This window comes from Artemia sp. Qi Xiang Cuo, chromosome 5 (assembly GCF_049724085.1).
Source record: "Artemia sp. Qi Xiang Cuo chromosome 5, ASM4972408v1, whole genome shotgun sequence".
NCBI lineage: Eukaryota > Metazoa > Arthropoda > Branchiopoda > Anostraca > Artemiidae > Artemia > Artemia sp. Qi Xiang Cuo.
The window spans coordinates 73887020-73908404 of NC_142798.1; the positions used below are offsets into that span (position 1 = coordinate 73887020).

At 36.8% G+C, this 21385-nt stretch overlaps 1 protein-coding gene across 1 annotated transcript in view; it reads right to left on the bottom strand.

The window, feature by feature from the left end:
* Window positions 1-21385, bottom strand: part of LOC148952506 (alkylglycerol monooxygenase-like) — a 185282-nt gene that overhangs the window by 9619 nt on the left and 154278 nt on the right. Inside the window, exons 4-5 of the mRNA XM_089089215.1 lie at window positions 3242-3345; window positions 226-388 (exon numbers count right to left, since the gene is read on the bottom strand). Coding sequence (XP_088945341.1) covers window positions 226-388; window positions 3242-3345 — 267 coding nt within the window. The remainder of the gene's footprint in view (window positions 1-225; window positions 389-3241; window positions 3346-21385) is intronic.

Here is a 21385-nt window from a genome sequence, read left to right on the forward strand (position 1 = left end):
AAGGAAACATCGCAATAAAGCAAGTAATGTTGTTCGAAATATTAATGTTTTCATAAATTATAATATTAAACTTCATTCTTTCACAAGTATGAAAAAGGAAGACTGATAACATCTTAATATTTTTTTTTTAAAACAAAATCACAATGAATCATATTAATTTTTGGAGATAAATTCACTTTTGGAATAAGATACAAAATACAAAAAAAAGGTGGAAAAGACACAAACCATGATGAACACGGTGATGGCTTGGTGTGTTCAATATATATTCTAGTGGACCTATATTGTCAATAAGCTCTGTATGGATCCAGAATTGGTACAAAAGATTGAAACTACCATGCACCAGGAAATGGGAAGGTGGGACGAAAAATGCCAGAGGTATGTAAAACATCTGTAAAATAAACATTTAGACATTTAATTTTCATTTCTAATTAAAAAAAAAATACCTGTATATGTGGACAAAATTCTTGATTTCTGCATTAATACACATGCAGTAGAAAAAATTAGAGATGTATACACAGCTTAAGTTGAAATTCACAATTGGATATCTGATTTTGCGTTCCAGCCTATAATGCTTTATATATAAAAATATCCTATTAACACGGGCTAAACACTAGAATCTTAGGTTTAAATATATGACAGAGGTGTAAATCTAAATAGATGTAGAATATACACAATTAATTTATCTTTATTTTTTCAACAATAAATAAAAAAAAAAAAAAAAAAAGTTTACCAAAGAAAAATTAAAAGCCATATTGAAACTTAAGACGAGTAAAAATAAATTCCTGTTATATTTTAAACTTAAAACTAACAGGAATTCCTATCAAAGAATACACGAAACCAAAAACGGACAGAAATTAAAATCGCATAAAACGTAGACACAACAAATACCGATATAGAAAAAAAATCCTACAACGATTAAAACGAGTCACTAACCTGTATATTTGAAGCTTCGGTTTTGTATTGGCTATATCCATAATCTATGATCCTTTCACCCTGGGTCGCACCTATCATATCTAGAAGCATTCTAATCGCACCCTTTGACTGTTTTGGCCAGTCTTAAAATTTTAGGCCGATCGATATGCCGGATTAACCATACATTCAAAAGTAGCAAATACTGGAATGCGATACTTTCAACTCCTCAAAACTTTAGAAATATTATGTGTCAAGATGAAATTTTTCTTCAAGAAAAAAATAAAGAAATAAATGATGACACGCTCCTTAAAGAGCATCTCGAAATACTTTGCGCAATTCTACTTCGAAGAAAGTGCAACATGTCTACTTATCTGCAAAAAAGAGGCGGTAGGGGGAGGGAACCTTAGAGAAACTGTGGGTCTGCTTTGTCCCCTGAAGTCATACAGATTAATTTACTTGCATGATTTTACTTCTAGCAAGATCTAATCACATTCTTTTTGATAAAAATTTGAGACTAGGAGCGGTAGGCAGGGATAATGGAGAGTCCATTGACATTTCCTTAACAATAAGAGAACTATCAAAATTTAGGGGGCACATACAAAACCGATCCTTTGCATCAGTCTCAAACACAGAAATAAATACTCAGAAATAACATATCTAAAATAATCCCAAACAGACAAAGTTTGTAAAATATGATGGCAGTGCTTTTGGAGCCGTGAAAAAATGCTCCTTTTTTAAGCTTTAAATTTTTCTATTTTAGGTTGAAAAAAAAATTCATTGGTATATCCTTGGTTCAAGATCTTAAGAATATAAATTTCGAGCTGATCGGAAAAAAAAACATTTTTGGGCCTTCCGACAACGCTTTTTTTTTTTTCTTCTTTTTTTTAAGCGAAAGAAAACAAACTCGAGAAACTTTATTAAGTAGAATTTTCATTGCAACTAGTAGGATTGAGCCACAGAACAAGGGATTTCCAAGCAGAAATTATATGAACTGCACTGCCACAACGCATCTTACTGCAGCGCAGCAAATTCTTTAATTGTCTACAATCTTAGTTTTACTGTGCAGTAAAACAAAAACCTTGCATAAGGAAACTAACTTTTCGCTAACTTATGCAGTTACTAACTACATGGCAGTCAACAGATTGCTAACGTTTGAAGTCGTACGAACGAAATGCTTTGACAAATTTAAGTAATTAGTTTGCTTGTTTATTTTCGCCGTTCAAAATGGCAACACTGATGAGAAGGTCAAGGTGCTTTAAAAACCTCTTAGTTTTGACACCATAAAAAGAGCAATCTCAGGAATAGTAAAAAGGACCAAGATGAGTCCGAGAGGCAAAAAAAAATGTGTTATTTTGGTGTCCTTGGCACTTTGAGAACATTCTTAACAATATTCCTAAACGTGAGGAGGACTACCTCCCAACTCAGGATCAATCTTTGCACTAAAATTCAACTTTCCTACAATACAACTTGGGAATTATTATAACTTGGAATCATTTAAGTTTATTGACACAACAAAATAGGTTTGACACAATAAAATAGCTAAAGACAAAGGACACAGGTTTTTAAATTGAACGTTCATCGCGTGAAAGTTGAACTTTTCCCATTCACTCCACTATTGAGGCAAATACGCTCCTCCAAATGAGCCGAGGTTCATTTGGAGGTAAAATTCAACTTTGTTCAAATTGGTCTGAAAGAGCTCTCATTGGAGTTTTGACAATTTGAGATTATAATGCAATATTTTACGATTAGAATGTGATTAGAAGCCTTAGCCACCCTCCTCTATCTTCTTTATTTGAATTTACTATTCCAAAAAATATTGTGCAAATTTTGTGAATACAAATATTGGAGATTTAAGACAGAGAGGAAATGTAATTTTCTAAGGTATAGTATTTTGTTTATTGTTGTCGCGTCCTGAAGCACGAGATAAGAAAATGAGAAAAGTGATAATGCAAGATAAAAAAAAGTGTCCCAATCTTGAAACAGGGTGCAAATTTGACCGTTTAAAAAAAAAGGTTGCAAACAAATCATGAAAATTTAAGCAGATTAGTTTTGGTTACCTCCTGAAGAACTTTTGAGGTGGAGAAGAAACAATTTCGACATTAAGTAAACAAACTTTTCCCGAACATAGACCACTTTGAAGAAGAACAGTGCAAATAAGCCAACATCCCCAGAAGTTCAGTTCTCCTATGACTAAAATTCAAAACTAAGTTTGATGATCCTTGAAACAATAAGTTACACAAATTCCATTAGAATTAGGCTTCTCCTATATAGAGAAAAACATTGACTATGGTCTTGTGACTGTTTAAAGGAGAATAAAGGATGAGCTTACCCAGGTACACCAGCCTTGAAATACACTTTGTCTCAAAGCCGTTGTCAAATCATAATGTTCTGAACTATGATGAACTTGATGCGCAGCCCAGAATAAATTAATTTCTAGAACAATTAATTATTGAATCAAATAATATCAATATTAAAGGTATAAGTATAGGTATATATAATTTTATATACTGCTAGGCTACTATACTAACACATCACCTCGGCGCAAAGTCACCTGAGGCCAACACAGCTACTCACGCTCCTCCTCCTCCATCCCAATATATTCAAAGCCTCCCTCTTTACACCCTCCCAGGAACTTCCCCTTTCCCTTAAATTTTTCTTTGCGATATCCTTCCACCCTAGCGGCGGGCGACCTGCTCTCCGTTTAGCCCTAGACGGTTGGCCGAAAAGGACAACCTTTGGCAATTTGTCATCCTTCATCCGCAGATCCTTGATCCTAGCCATCACAACCTTTCTTTCATTATAACCCTAGAAAGCGGGATTGAACCACACGTTTCGCACAGCTCTACTGTTTGAAATATGGTCATTTAGCTGGGTAGGTAATGTATAGTAAATAAGTATGTAACAACTTAACCCCTAAAAAAGAAACATAGTGGCATCTCATTGGAGTAATTTAAAAAATAAATATTGACAAAAGGTAAAAAGAAATAGATGGAGCAAGCCAATACAACACAACCAGTAGTACCATTCAAACAAAATTAAGGGGACAAGATCAGTGAAAAGAATGGGAGGAACCTAGGAATATGTAGAAATATGTGCAGGTATATATAGGTATATGTAGCAATATTTATGACAATATGTAGGTAATGTATAGTAAGTAAGTAAGTAACCAATTTATCACGCAAAAATAAGTACAGAATCATTACAATAGAGTAATATGAAAAAGACTAAAAGAAAGAAGAAAAAAGGTGAAAAGATATACAAGGTACAAGACAATAATACAACACAACGATTAATATCATTCTCACGGAAGTGAGGATTGAAAATCCGTCAAAAGTATGGGAGGAATCTAAATTAGGCATGAAGATCGCTCTTCGCTGCTGAATTTCCTGTATTGGCTCGGCTATTTTGTACGTTGCTCGTTTCGAGGGAAGGGGGTCATACCTAAACTCTTGTTTGCAGTGATTTTTGATTGTTTCAAGCTTAATTTGCATATTTAATTTAAGTTTCACTCGTTTTAAGATTTATTTATTAATCTACATTAATATCTATTGCATGATGTTTTGCATTGATTGTTTATTTAATTTCTGTTCGTTTTAAGTTTCATTTATACTTCAATAGGAAAATATTTTTTTCGTTTTAAGCTTGGTTTTCATATTCAATCTAAGCATTACTTTAAGATCTATTTATTCATTTATATTATTACTTGTTCTATGTTTTTGCTATGATTGTTTATTTAGTTTCTGTTCGTTTTGGGTTTCATTTATTCTTTAATAGTAATTTCTGGTCGTTTTGAGTTTGAATTTTAACATGTATATGTATATGCTGAGCTTAAGTTTAAAATGGCGTTTAATTTTCTTTGAAAAACTTAATTTTAGGAAATTTTTTTTTAATTAATTTTTTTTCGTTTTTGATTGCAAAAAGTTCCAAGTTTTTAAAAATTTCAAAATCAAACTTTAAAAAAAAAATCATATATTTATCAAAGTATCAAAACTAGTATCAAAGTAACAATATCAAAGTGCAAAATGGGTTTGCTTCAACCTCGGATCTTGTATTGTCTGATGTTTGAACTACTTTTAACAAAATGGCTATCTCAGAATTTTTATTGGATGGGTTTTGGAAAAAAGGATGTGGCGGAGGGGGGGGGGGGATATTTAACATTCGGTCTCTTTTGACTCTTTAAAAGGGAACTAGAACTTTCTATTTTCAATCAGATGAGCCCTCTGTGAAGTTTATAAGAGCATCCCTTCTATAAGAACCATATATACCCCCAGAGAATAACTTACAACGCCTGTCCCTGGGCCCTGGGGGGTTGAGTTGACCCCGGTGTTTTAATATCTGATGTTTGAACTATTTTTAACAAAATGGTCACCTTAAATTTTTATCGGATGGGTTTATCCATCCGATAAACCCAAAGGCGTTTAGGGCGGGAGGGGCTAGTCGCCCTCCGATCTTTTTTTACTCTGAGAAAATGAACTACAACTTTTAATTTCCATTCAAATGAACCCTCTGTGAAGTTTATACGAGCATCCCTTTCATAAGAACCACATACGGCCCCAGGACATAGCTTACAATGCCTGCCCCCCGACCCTTGGGGGGATTTGTCGACACCAGAATTTTTGTCATCTAACCTTTGAACAATTTTGAAAAAATGGCTCTCTCAAATTTCTTATTGGATGGGTTTTAGGAAATTAGGGCGTAAAGCGGGGGCTAGTTGCCCTCCAGTCTCTTTTGACTCATAAAAAGTGAACGAGAACTTTCAATTTCCAATCATATGAGCCCCCGCCGAAGTTTATACGAGCATACCTTCCATAAGAACCATATATGCCCCAAGAGCAATATTGACAACGCCTGCCCGTGCCCTGAAGGGGGGGGGGGTTGTGTCGACACAGGAGTTTTTCTTATTTGAAGCACTTTCTTATATTCTTATCTATTTGGAGAAAAAGGGCTTGGGGGCCAATTGCTCTCCAATCACTTTTGACTCTTAAAAAGGGCTCTAGAACTCTCTATTTCCAATCGAATGAGCCCCCTTTGAAGTATATACGACGACCCTTTCTATATTAAGTGCCTCTGGGAAAAAATTAATGGAGAGTGGGGGGAGGCTAGCTGCCCTCCAATCAATCTTGACTCTTAAAAAGTGAATTACAACTTTCATTTTCCAATCAAATGAGCCCTCTGTGAAGTTTATACGAGCATCCCTTTCATAGCAGCCATACATGCCCCCAGGGCATAACTTACAACGCCTACACCCGGGCTCAGGGGGGCTGCGTCGACACCGGAGTTTTTTGTTATCCGAACTTCGAACTATTTTTAATAAAATGTCTATCTCAAAATTTTTATCTGATGCTTTTACGGCCTGGAGGAGGGGGGGGGCTAGTTGCCCTCCGATTTCTTTTGACTCTTAAAAAGTGAACGAGAACTTTCAATTTCCAATCAAATGAGCCCTCTCCGAAGTTTTTACGAACATCTCTTCCACAAGAACCATATATTCCCCCAGGACATAACTTACAACGGCTGCCCTCGGGCCCTTGGGGGCTGTGACGACCCTCGAGTTTTCTTTATATGGTCTTTGAACTATTTTTAAATCAATGGCTATTCAAATTTCTTATAAGATGGGTTTGAAAAAAAGGGCGTGGAGGGGGGGGGGCTAGATGCCCTCCAATTTCTTTTGACTGTTAAAAAGGGAACTAGAACTTTCAATTTCCAATAAAATGAGCCCTCTTTGAAGTTATACGAGCATCCATTCCATAAGAACCATAAATGCCCCCAGGGCTTAACTTTCAACGACTGCCCCCGGGCGCTGGGGATTGTGTCGACACCGGAGTTTTTATTATTTTATTTATGAACTAATTTTAACAAAATATATATCTCAAAATTTTTATCGGGTGCTTTTTGTAAAAAGGAGCGTGGGGGGGCTGATTACCCTTAGATATCTCTTTACGCTTACAAAGTGAACTAGAACTTTCAATGTCCAATCAAATGAGCCCTCTGAAGTTTATAAGAGTAGTCCCTCCTTAAGAACCACATATGCCCCCAGGGTATAACTTATAACCCTTGCCCTGAAGATTGCGGGGGAAGTGTCCCGCTCAAAGATATAATTTCCGGAAGATTCAACTACGTTGAATAAAATGGGTACCACAAAATTTTGATTGGATATGTTTGGGGAAATGGTGGGCGTGGAAGGGGTGTTAATTGCCTTCCAATCACTTTTGACTATTAAAAAATGCACTAGCCATTTAAATTTCCAATTGAATGAGCCCTTTTTGAAGTTTTAGCACGACAACGCTTTCTATAAAAAAAAAACTTATATGCCCCTAGGGCATAAATTACAACCCTTGCCCTGAGGGCTTTGGGGGGGGGGGGGGGTCAACCTAAAAGACCTAATTTCCTAAATTTTCAACTACATTGAACAAAATAGCTATCTCAAAATTTTGATTGGATATGTTTGAGGAAAAGGTGGGCGTGAGAGGGGGATTAGTTGCCCTCCAATCACTTTCGACTATTAAAAAGGGCACTATCCCTCTGAATTTCCAATCGAATGAGTCCTTTTTAAAACTTCTACGACAAAGCTTTCTATAAAAACCTTATATACCCTCAGGGTATAACTTACAACCCTTGCCCTGAGAGCTGTGGGGGAGTGTCCTCCTCAAAAACATAATAATTTCTATCTGGAAATCAACTACGCTGAGCAAAATGGCTATCTCAAAACTTTGATTGGATGGGTTTGGAGAACTGGTGGGCGTGGAAGGGGGTGTTAGTTGCTTTCCATTCACTTTTGCCCCTTAAAAAGGGCACTAGAACTCTCGATTTCCAATCGAATAAGCCCCCTTTGAAGTTTCTACGACGAAACCTTCCATATGAAGTGCCTCTGGGGAAAAAAAACAAAAAAACATTGGAACCGTATGGCCTTTACTGTAGGCAATGCTATAGCGTTGCCTCTGATTATATACAACAATGTATAACTGTGCATTAGCTATCAAACAGTTCGTGGTAACGAACTGTAAGTAAGAAGAAACTCTAAAAAACAGAATTCTGATAACAATAGATACATCAAAGGAATCAGATTTGTTTGCTGATTTCAAATAAATAAGTTTCATTAAATTTGGTTTTACCGATCAAAGGTTAAGCACCTGAGAAAATTTGCTTTATTTTCAAAAAAGGGGAGCAACACCCCTTAAAAGTCATAGAACTTTAATAAAAATCACACCATCAGATTCAACGTATCAGAGAACCCTACTGTAGAATTTTCAACCTCCTATCTGCAAAAATGTGGAATTTTGGATTTTTTGCTAGAAGAAAGATCACGGATGCGTGTTTATATGTTTTTGTTTTTTTTTTTTTCCCAGGGGTGATCGTATCGACCCAGCGGTCCTAGAATATCGTGAAAGGACTCATTCGAACGGAAATTAAAAGTTCTAGTGCTCTTTTTAAGTGACCAAAAAAATTGGAGGGCAGCTATTTTTTCCCACCAAAATCTAATAAATAGAGATAGCCATTTGAGATAGCCATTTTGTTCAGCATAGCCGAAAATATAATAAATATGTCTTTGATGATGACATAATCCCCCAGAGTTCCTGGGAAAAGGGCAGCAAGTTATAAACTTTGTCCATTGTTTACATATAGTATTGGTTATTGGGAAGTATACAGACGTTTTCAGGAAGGATTTTTTTCTGGTGGGGGGAGAGGGTCAGAGTAGGGGGTTACGGAGGAATATCTTTCCAAGGAGGATGTTTCCTTGGGGGAAGGGACATTACTATAACGGGGGCGCCGGATTTCCCAGCATTATTTTGAAAACAATTAGAAATTGAATAAAAAACTGTTTCAACTGAAAGTAAGGAGCAATATTAAAGCTTAAAACGAACACAAATTGTTACTTATATGAAGGGGGTCACCCCCTAGTCAATACCTCGCTCTTTACGCTAAAGTTTTTGTTAGTACTTTTAAAAGAGCTATTTATTCTAAAGTAGTTATCTAAGTACCATTTCAAGGAGACATATAGCAATCTCCATGTTATTTGCGGTCTTTACATTCCCTGGCACCTTTCTATGGTTGATTACCAGACTAATTAATGCTATTGATGTCAATTGCATATGGAATTATACAAAACCTACCAGACAGGTTCCCGGGCCAACCAGGTATGTTTCTGGGCCAACCAGACAAGTTTCTGGGCCAACCAGACAAGTTTCTGGGCACTAAACCTACCAGACAAGTTTCTGGGCCAACCAGACAAGTTTCTGGGCCAATCAGACAGGTTTCTGGGCTAATTTGTGTATGAAAATACTGTGGGTCAACCATATACGTCAACCTAAATGGAATTTGAGGGTCGATAAAGTGAAATTATGTCACTATTCTAGACTATAGAAGCTCTACACCTTTTCTAAGAGAGTGAGTATAACTTGATTGATGATTGGGATTTGAATAAAAGGAATAGTTTTCTTTACAATTCATATTAGTAAGATAATTGAATTCAAAGAGAATATTTTATTTGCGAAGATATAAGTAGAGAAAAAATAAGTGGTGCATTTATACTTTTAGAGCTCAATGAAGGTGTCGACAGCAGCGGCAGTAATATACAAATACCAAATGGGGCTGTGAAAGTAATCGCTGGTTGTAGACCTCACCTTGAATGTTACACTATGTATGCTAGATACTTGATATAATTAAGCAAATTTAAGCACGAGGAGCAACTATGTTTTGCTGGAAAAGTGAATATTCTCCAAATAAATAAACTTCGGTCTGCATTAGATGTCCTATCGAAATATATTGAGGAGAACAAAATGCATCAGTGATTATTATTATTATGGTAATTATGTTCAATAAAATTGTTTCTAAATCAATGGTATTTTTCTTTCTTTAGTAGACTAACGTATATTTTTTGGAGTAGAAAAAGAAATTCTGGTCAGTCGGTACTTGGTGGTGAGAGTTAGGACTAACAAAAAACTAAATAGATTCGAGACAAAGTAAATCTGGAGGGATATAGGGATCATGTGAATATGTGTTGTAAAGCGCGGCGAAGACCTGGTGTTGTCAATGCCAAGAAGGATGCTTGTCTAGGATAAGCTCACTAGGGTATGGGAATCTGATTTTCCGCCATCAGTCAACTGCATCCCAAATTGGCGCCGGGAGTACATTATATAATAACCCATTACCGATTCACTGATCGCGTCACGACACGCTAATATCGTGGATATGCTTTTAAACATTAGTTTTGAAATTTAGGACTTTTTTCATGAGAAAGATGGTGCTCAAGGATGATTTACTCCTCTCTCTCTCTCTCTCTATCTCAGACAATTTTTGTTGTTGCTAGCTCAGATTCATTGTGGCAGTGAGAGTGTCAACACATGACAAAATGTTCCATACATGTCCGTTAAGTATGTACACACTGGGCAGCTGGTCATCATGTGAGAATTGCACAATGATTGATGAGTATAATGAAAAGTGTAGATTATGCAACCCGTGTAAATTGCATAGAGGATATGCGGTACAAATTAAAGGCTGTAATTCCTGTCTTGAAGAGGTGTGTGGCTCTCATCCTAGAGGACACCTATGTCCCAAGTTTGACTATGATAAATGTAATTAGTGGGATAATACATATATAGGGATTATTGGAAAGAATTTTGGACATGATTTATAGCTAGAGTTGCAAGAGGGGTGATGCCGCTAGTTTTGTTGACGTCGAGAAGAAAAGCTAGATTAATATTTCAATTTCTAGGATAACCGGCGATTAATGTTTTCACGTCATCTCTGTTAAGATAAAGGGTGCTATTATTATAAGCCCACTGATTGTTATATTGTTGTGACGGAATGTGATTTGACGCTCGAGGACACTGTTTATGAAATTGCTTCAAATAAAAAAATTGAAACATGTGAATTCTATAGAATGAATGAGAATAGTATCATTGACTATACAAAGAGATATGACAAGATTGAAGTCACGCTCTACTGTAGAAAATGTGACCCTGACATTGCAGTACATCAGAATCTGTACACTGTGAATTCAGATAATCTACCTGCACTAGTTGTTGTCAACAAATACTTAATAGTGGCTGAAATCTAAAGAGTAGAAATGTCGTTTTTATCATGTATATAATTTTTTTTTTTATTAATAAACAATTTCATATAAATATTTGGAACATTTTATTATCAGGGCACTAAAATCAATATTAAATAAACTTGTAAGTATATTCTCCACTAGAAAGTCGTTCAATCGAGGTAAGTCAACGTAGATGTTGAGAAACTGCTTGTAGGTGTAGCCACGACATCTGAACATGAAAAAGAGTAGTCCATGAAAGCCACATGTCTTAGTCATTAAATCCTGTACTCTTCGTTGATTTTGAATAATTGTTTTCCCACTGCTTTCAATAAAGTTGCTGATGTATGGAGTGTAGAATTTATATGATAGGCCAAGAGCATCAAAAAATCCAATATTCTTCGCTGTCTGAAAGACACATAGCCAATGACCGGTCTTCAAAGTCGATGGACTGCTATTAACAATGATTAGGGTATTGTTAACACTTGGAATTTTTTCAATGAAGTCAGATGGTATGCAATAGGACTTGTACTGGGACATGTATGGATCCATACTAAATACGTTGATTATTTGGTTTGTGTTCATGGTGCTAGGTCTAGTAGAACACTGCCGTCGGGTGTGATTTCCCAATAGGTTTCAAATTGTCTCAGTGATGTTAGTGTAATACTCTCAGTCAGAGCATCGGCAAATGTACACTCTAAACGTACATTCCCTGTTCGTACTATGCTCATATCCTGTGTGCCAGACAAATCCAAAACAATAACCCCATGATTTTTTGAAAACATTGAATCGGTTATTCCATTTTCAAATAGTTGAGAGTCATGATCTAGGGATTGCATGGTCAACTCGTACAGAGTTCTATAGGATTTTTTGTCAAATGATAGAGTGTACACTGGAATACCGTTCACTTTGAACAAGATGCTAGATAGACCGAAAAAATTAAAATCATGGGGGGAGCCAGCTCAGAATCCAATGGCACTGACACTCTACACAAAGGCCAAAGCCAAATTTGATGGAATTTCTACATTGATAAATGATGAATCGCTATAGCTACGAGAGCCGGTGGCAATGTGACGTTGATTGGTGATTGTATGGGGGACAAGAAGTTTAATGTTGTTACTATTGGCTCTTAGCTTTTTCACTGCCAATGCAACAGAGCTCATAACCTGTTGTTTTTGGACGTGGAGAATTGCCGATGGCATAATGACATTTACATCGGGCGCTGCAGGAAGTGTTTATCTTAAAATGAAATTTGATGGTGCCATCTGTAACCTTATGTCAATCTTGACATTGAGGGTCAGCCATTGGGATATATTGAATATCTCATGATTTAATTTTCAAACTGGATGATACTCTTGAGTCACTACAGTAGTCAACACGCCGTCAGTATCAACACCTGATCGATATTCATAGCCTAATGATTGTCCCCTCAACTCCTTGTAAGCCTTTGGTGTCATCATCATAAATTGTATGTAGCTTGCATAGTTTGATAAATTATTGCTAGTGCTCACCAATGTTCCATTAATAAATACATAAATTTGTTTAAATAGGTTGTGTAGAATGCAGTATTCATAAGAGAGACCATCGCCGGCATTTGGAGTTGTATTATCTGACTTTTTTTTCACCGCAACATTTAAATCAATAAATGTTGATGACAAATCAATGAAATAGTCTTCATTGGAAAATATTTGAAAGTGTATATTCTCCGAGAGGGGCAGTCGAGGATAGAATTGTTCATAGTAGCCATACTTGACACTAACATCAACATTTTCAGCATTGAATAGATTTAATGAGGAGCTGATTGATGGATATTATTCTTTGTGGGGGAGATAAGTCATCTTAAGAAAAGAAATCCTTCTTTCATCTAACAATCTTTTTCTTCTTCTTCTTCTTCTTCTTATTGGTCTTCCTTGTTTTATTCCTCAAAGTCCTTGTTGATGTTCTTTGCTTCCTGCCTGGGTGGAGACTGATGAGTGAATGACACGAACGCATGCTTTTCAATCCCTCCCCATTTTGTCGAGATTTTAGTTGCTCACCAGTGGCTCTTGATGAAGATCTAATATTTTCCTTAACACTCTCCTTGCAATTCTTGCCCGACCCCCAGTCCTGTAGCGTGGAGGCAGCAAAATTTGATGCAGCAGGTACAAGATATTTTCTGGCAAGGGGTAGTGCAGAACGAAATAGCCTAGCAAACCAGCTACCAAGACCATAGCCAGACATTGTAGTACGCCTCTTGTAGTAGTACAATCCATTGCCTATTTGACGTGGACTCAAAGCACCAACATAGCAATCGATATTGGGACAGACAAATGGAATTCTTCCATTGTTCATTTTAGGTGATTGTACTGTTGCTGACAATGGGTCGAAAATGACATTTAATCACTGCTAAGCCTTTTGTTATTGCTAGAGGATCACCCAATTCACTTCTTAGTGTTAACTGACAGAGTTCCAAATACGAAGTGTTTAAAGGAACATACTGAAGATGCTTTATATTGTAGTGATGAACAAGTTCATGAGTTGTTTTTCGTTCAATAACACGTAGGAGGGGGACATTTGAATTACCGACTCTAGATGTTTCCAAAAAGGACGCATAGAGAAATATACAAGAGTCCGAGGCGAAACCGGGTGGATAATCAGCAAAAATAACTTGATCCATCCCGTAAACGGTGCATCAGTTTTCCCCATTGATTATATTCTGTTTAAAGCCAAGAACATCTCTCAGATTATCATTGAGAATAATTATTTCAGTGTCAACAGGTGAGTTAATGTCAATCCTATCATGTTCCAATGAATAATTAAAAGGGAATTTACCATTCCTGCAATATGAGATCTTTCTATTGATTTCATGACACAAATTCCCCATATTATCGGATTAAATGTATTTCAATTTGGCATGTGTATAGTCACGAGATTTAAGGGCTTCAACCCAATCATAATCAACAGAGTTCAACCCTTTCATCGTCCAATCGAGTGCTATAACTTTTATATCATACACACGATCCTTTCTCAGGATGTCCTAGGTATTTTTCAGAATACAGTCAACAAGAGCCACTTCATACACACCGTCAAATTTGATGGCAGGGGAGAGTTTTGTCCAAAAATCACATGTCGTATTCAAGTAATTGTAGAGAGGATCGGAAACATTGGTCATGAATGTTACATAGAAATCATTCGGCATTGTCAATATCTTCAACACCGATCCAAGAATCAAAATCAGAGTTTTATCCTAGCCACCGAACAAGTTACTGTTTCTTACCCCTGCGAGTACGTGTCTTTAATATCTTTTCAATTTGATAGATTTCACTATCATTTTTAAATTTTAATAGTTCATAGTCATAAAAGAGGCCGAAAATGTCTTCATCTTTCGTATCATGCAAGCGATAAGTTTTGGAATTAGTGTGTAGAATTTTTGCCACTTTAAAAAGTTCTATAGACCACAAGTAATTCCCCTTTTCAAAAACATTAGTTGTTCTATTAATTCGAACAGTATCACCAACATTGAATTTATTTTTCTTCTTGACAGTCGTTTCATCAGAATATTGTTTAAGAAAGGTGTCAATTGTATCATGATCAGAATGATGAACTTCTATTGGCATAGAGTTGGACAATGATCGATGAGGTCATTGATTATAAATCAACATTATTTTATGTAGATCATGAATAAAATTCGACGTATTTTTAAATGTACAATATTTTGAAATTAAAAGTCGAATAGTTCTTATCAATCGTTCGGCCAATGCAACCTTTATCGGACTGTGACTATGATAGAGCAGTGTACTATATTTCTCTAGTACTTTTGCAACATAGGGATTAACAAATTCACTACCGCGATCTGTTTGAATTTTTTTATATGAATCCTTTTCGAGAATACTTTCAATGGCCTGAGTAACTTCAACACCTCTCTTTGATCGCAATGGAATTGCATATGCAAAGCGACTAAAAACACTGATGGCAAGTAGAATATACTTGTATAGTGTATTGTGACGCCGTTGAACCTCATCTAGAGTCAGGAGATCTGCTTGCATTATATGCAATGGGTAAAAGGCTTTAGTTTTTCGATATTGATTGAGACGAAGTCTATGATTTCTATGCAGAGTGTAACTTGATTCATTTTGTAGATAGTCTTGTAAACTTTTAGTGTGAACACCAGTGACTTTGGAAAGAGTGGTGGGGGAACTTAAACTCCCCGCCTCACCAATATTATCATAAGCATCTGTCAGAGATTCTATCATTGTGAGCGCAATAACACTCTACGGTGTCCACTACACTTTGATGGGCGGGTTATTGCTAGTGATGACGTTGACAACGCGTTACGTCTCCAACTTTCTCTCGATACCGATTGTGTGTGAGTACCGTCCGAACGGGTTTTAGGATCTTCTTCTTCTTCATATTTCAATTGTGCCCAAGTTTACGATGATGATGATGATGCAGGTTCATTTAATTTTTTTAGCATTTGTCTATTGCTAATAAGACTTTGGGGGAAGTTTAATGTATTTAGAAAGTTGTATAGATGAGTGTCAAATGATAATAGTCCTTTACGATTTGTAACCATGTCATAGATTAAATCAAGTAGATTATAGCTCTTGCCCTGAATTATAATCCCTTTCCCATTGCTCTCAACTTGAATGTGATCTTGACCACTTTCCATGATATAGATTAGGAGTCGTTTTCATTGTTAACTAAAATATTGGGGGATTAGATTTATAAATTTAAATACAACTGAATCCAATTTCTCCTTCTTTAAATATCTTCCAGCAGCAGCAGCAGCAGCAGACTCTTGAGAAGAGAATTCTTTTTCGGGATCAATACCAGCAGCAGTGGGTTTCAACTGATAGTACTTATGTTTGTCCACTTGGCAAAGTGCATCTTGAGGTAAAAGCAGTTTTTATCATCCTCAATATTTTCATTGTCAAGGAATTTACTTAGATTGTTCTCAAAGTGTTCGACGGGTGAGAGAGAGAGTTCTATTGGAGTCAATTTATAAGGTTTTGCCATTCTCACTAGATGAAACTGTTTACGAGTCCTGCAATTATTGGCAGTAAAAGTGTGAAAAATCTACCGCCCGCCTGAAGAAGTCGTTTCCTTTTAAAATTCTTTCCTTTGTTTTTAGAGGCTAATGTACGTACAATGGAACGATGTTGCTTTGCCTGTTGCTGAACTACTTCTGGCAGTTGAATATTACCCTCGGTCAAATTTAAACAAAGTTCGGATATTAGATTAATGAAATCATTGTCAACACCGTGTTTGAGTATTGCTTTCCTAAGCGGGTATTTTGAAGTGGTTAGAACTGTAAACAAATGTCTATTTTTATGTTGTTTCTTCAGTTTCATGATAGTGACTAATAGGTCTTTTTAGTGTTCACAGGGAGATATACTGTAATTTCATTGTCGAAAATATCTGTGACTACACGCAGATCCTTGGGTGTATTTTGATTAAGATTAAATAGGATATAACCGTGGGGTTTATTAGTTGCCTGATTGTATGCCGAGAGCAGAAATTTAGTGGCACCTGGATAGATTTGTTTATTGAGGGTTATTAGCGAGCTAGAATCACGAACAACTCTGTAGATGATATAGTAGGTGCGATTCAATGCAAGTGTTCGCATACATTTGCTCTAATGAAACAGATTGGGTAGAACAAGAGTAACAGAAATCTGTTCATAACGAGAGCGAAAAGTGAACAATTGCAACATTTCCTGGGACCATTGTTCAATAGATTCAGCCAGATCGTCAATGATCAGCCAAGAGTTTGGTTCAATAATGTTGAAAACATCAAGTCCCTGTATGAATTGTATCTACACCAAACCCGTGGTGGCAGCAATTGCTTTTATTTTATTATATGACTCCTGCCAAATACTGTATAGATTTTTTTCGGCTTTTCCACAAGCATTTTATCACATTTTTTTATTATTTTAGTTAAGAGCGTTGTTCTGCCCGACATTGACGGTCCACACAGAAACGATCTGAATGGTGTTTTCAATTGATACATGTTCCCTTCAACAGTTCACCTGGACAACTAACTGTAGACCATAATTGTCTAATGACTAAATAATTTCCCTACTACTATTACTACTACTACTACTACTACTACTCCGTTCAAGAAGAAGAAGACGAATAAATAATCATATTTTCTTTTATTATATGCATAGAAAAAAAAAGTAACAATACATTGAAAAAAAAGCACATTAAACATGAAAAAATACACTTTTTTTTTAATTTATTTATAATAAAAAAAAACATTTATATAGGCACACAGAGAAAAAACACTTAAATAGATTCACTTTTTTTTTATTTATAGAGAAAAAATACAACATTAGATTAAAGCACTTGAAAAAAAATATCACTTTTTTTTTTGAATGAAACATTTACAAAAAAAAATCTGCTCTAAGAAAAAAAAAAGATAACTTTGATAGTGGCGGTGCGCCCCCCGCTGGCAGCCGCCCCCCCCTCCCTGGGCCACGAGCCCCCCCCCCCCCAAAGGCCGCGAGCCCCCCCCCCCCCCCTCCCCCCAAAGGTTTTAGGAAATAATTTACAGGACTTTATTTAAACCGAGACTTTCCTTATGGGTAACACATTCGGCCCGGTCTGAAGTTAAATAGTGTCCAAGGGGGAGGGTAGTCACACCGTCTTGACAAACATAGACCTTGTCGGAGATGGTACTCATGGCAATTTTTTCTACATTTACAGTAAAGTTTCTGTAGTTGAGAGAACGAATTGCCAGCAATTTGGCTCGTGGAATTGTATTTTCAACAATAGAATTCCAACAAAGGTCCATGTCAAAATTCTTAACCACATAGCGCGTGGGAACTCCTTTGCAACGTCTCTTGATTTCCTCGTCGTGTGTCTGTATAAAGTACACCTTCGGACTTACAAACACACCACGGGAAATCATGTCGCTTCCCGTTTCTGATTTAAAAAATAAAAGCTGATTTGGCGTCCGACGTTTCACTAGCTCTGGGTAAACACCACCACAATTAATGTAGTCCATTCATAAACCGATAATTTCACCGTGCGCCAAATCATCAATTACATGTGAGGTTCTTACTTTTAACAGTAGAGACTCCGTGTCACTGTAGCATTCCTCTACTTGCCCCTTTTCCGGCCACTGTACCCTAGCCACATTGTAGTAGAATTCCAACATGAGCTTTTTTGAGATCTCCAAGATCGCACTGCCTGCAGCAATATTTTTATTCAAGACAATGCGTCTTTTTTTCCTAATCAATAGTACCATGTCCGGGCCAATGATTGTGAAGGAAGTGTAATTTGGATCGGCAATAATTCAAGCACATTGTTTGGGGTCGGTCACGACGTCACAACGATTCCTATTGCGAACACTCTCACACATTTTGCCGAAAGGCGAATTCAAAATGAGTTTATAGATTTCTTTTTCGGCTTTCGTCTGCGCTGCAGAACGTTTGTTGACAAAAGTGTCAACAAACGTTTTCAGATAGGAGTTTTGACTAAACTGGAGTGCTCTGTGAACCTTTGTGACGTTGAAACCGTTGTTGCATATCCATTTTAAAGCCACGCGATGTGCAACTATATTTTTTTCGGCAGAAGATTAGCAATAAGTTTTTGTTTTGAAGGTGACAAATGCAATCCGTCCTCCTCGACTAAACACCAATAGTGATTGCTTAAAGAGTCCCTAGTCACAGGTCTAATAACACACGTATAAACAAAATCCTTTTCTGAATCGCAAGGTTCGACTGGTATCTTCCAATAAGTTTCAAAAAACCACCTAGCTGGTGTAGTCTCTTCAACACTGTCACCAATATTGGAGACAAAGGGAGCTTGAGGGTCATTGAGCCATTTATAGTCACCGCAAGGTAGCGCATAATGGGACATGGCCAAGGGGTAGAGAGAATTCATATCAAGTAAAACTGCATCCGGTTTTGTCCCCGTCTTCTCTCCAGTTGGATCAGTTTCCAAAATACGATCCCCGTGGAAAGCAAATCCACCCTTCGTTGATCTTTCTGAGAACAGGTGCTGATCAATGTCTACGATTATCCCAATATCTTCAACACTAATTTTAAGGATGAGGTCCAGCTTCAGATGAGGAGATGAAAAATAATAGCCCAAATCAAGATTAAATTCCTCAAAGATTTTGTCCGTATTTTTACACATAATTTCTAACAGAGTTAAAACGTCACTCGACAAATACAGCTTGCAGTAGTCAAACCAATTTTTACACCCTCTCTTTGCCCACACTTTTTTAGAAAAACTGTATTCATCGGGGGTGCAACTACAGTTGTGTAGACTGTCGTAAAACTATTTAATTGAAGGAATAGTTTCCTCGGTGAATCTCGACATGGAACAATAATAGTCATACCGATAGAGCCCGTTTACTGTGAACAAGTCGTACAAACCATTTGCATATTGTTGCTTGAGAAGAAGGAAAGCGTTACAACCGTCATCGTTTTTCTGCACATTAATTAATTCGCTCAATAATTTGGGGAAAAAAAACGATAGGAATCTAGAAAGCAAATTTTATTCGTGTACTCAACGACGGCTTCCAAATAATTCCACATAAATTCCAAAACAAGCAACTTTTCCGATGACTTAGGTATGATTTTGTAGGTAAAGCTGTCTATCACCCATGCATCATCATCCACTGTTCCATTTCTTTGAAGATGCGCCAATGCTGGCAGCACATACTTTAGATCATAGTTAGAGTTATGTATAAAAACCGGAAGAAAAAGTTGTTGTTTAATTTATAAATTACATGAATTGTGAGCCCACCCCCGAAAGTTACTTTTCCCCGTTGAATTGGGGTCAATAAGGTGATTATGATCCTGAACCAAGTCTTTTTGAGGAAGAGCACCCTTACAAACCCAGAAAATTGTCCCCTTTTCTAGTGCCAGCTGCTCTTTATCTGACAATATCATTGGGTAGTTGGTGTGACGCATTCGTGAAATTGTGCTATTTTCTGTTTTTATTAAAGATACCAATAACTTTTTCATGCTGCCCTCCTCATCCATAGTAAAAAAAACTCTTCCAACTGCATTTTATTGTTGGAATCGCGACGGGCATGTGCGTAGGAACACGCAACTAGTTTGTGTTCCTTGACTATATTTGACCTTGATGGGTCTGATACCTCAACCAGTCTTGTTTCACAATCTAAAGATATTTTATCAACTTGTAGCAGGGAATTTTGGAAATTATTAAATTGTAAAATATCTTTGCCTTCTGCCGGCATTTCAATTCGTTGATTCCCATTAATTTTGTAATTGTTCATGTGATCTGAGAATGTTCGCTCAGATCTAAATGGAGAAAGGCACATGGGGCAATAGAGACGTTCTCCTTTCTGAACGCCTTGAGATAGGAGTCGACTTATTGCTGTAACGGGGAAAAAATTACCATAGGAATTTACATCTTTGGGAGGCTCATAAATAACCCATACCCAATTTCTAACATTTTCCACCATCGGTGTCCTCACTGAATACAAAACCCCTTTTTTATTTGGTTTCTTTCCCCCATGTACAAATTCTTTGTCGTACTGGAGAACAACCACCCCCAACCCAAGATTTTCATTTGCTTTCTCGAATATGCTTATTTCCTTCAAGGACACCGGATACTTTCCCTCTAAACAATCAAAATTTACTTTAAGGAAATTTTCTCCACCGTTACGTGCAAGGCTTTCGAGATTTTTCATTGACGATTCTTTGTTTAATGGTTTATAGGCTCTTGCTAAAAATGCATACTTAAAACATTGTAGCCCTGTGTCAAATTCGAGACCCTGAAACCCTTTGGTAACCGACAAATCTGGGTGGCATATTATTTTTTTACCCCGCCCTCCTCTTAAACTTAAGTTTTTTTAAATCTACTAAGATTCAGATCCATGTGTTGAATTCATAAAAGTATGGACCCACTACACCTCTCGTGAAAAGTGTCCAAAAATGATATTAATTTATTTACCCAGTTGGAAAAGTTGTCCTCAAATTCATTTAGACCTGGGTAAAAAGTCTGGTTGCCATTTGAAAAATGAAAATAAAAAATATCCCCAGATGTTCCCTTTTGTAAATAAAATTTTTGATTCACTGATGCTTTAACTACCCCTTGCCCCCCCCCCCCCATTTCTGAATCTGAATCTCAATTTTTGCTCGAATTCTGTCGATGTAGCTATGGAGAACATTCACAGGGTCAGTTAAAATAATGCCTCCGTCAATCGCATTTTCCTCGGGAGGGTTAAAATCTACCCTATATGTTTGTAAGTGACTTAGAGCAGACTCTAACAAATAAAATTCACGCAATTCCGGGGACATAGCACTATTTTCATGCCCTGCAACTATTTGTACAGGATCCAATTCACTAATAGTAAATTTATCGTTAAAAGTGTGCCCGGAAGAATGAGGCCCAACAATTTGCATAAGACTGTCCATTTCTTCAGCTGTAAATTGGAAATCCAGAGGGATATCAAATAACGTACCTTCACTAACATCATCATCCG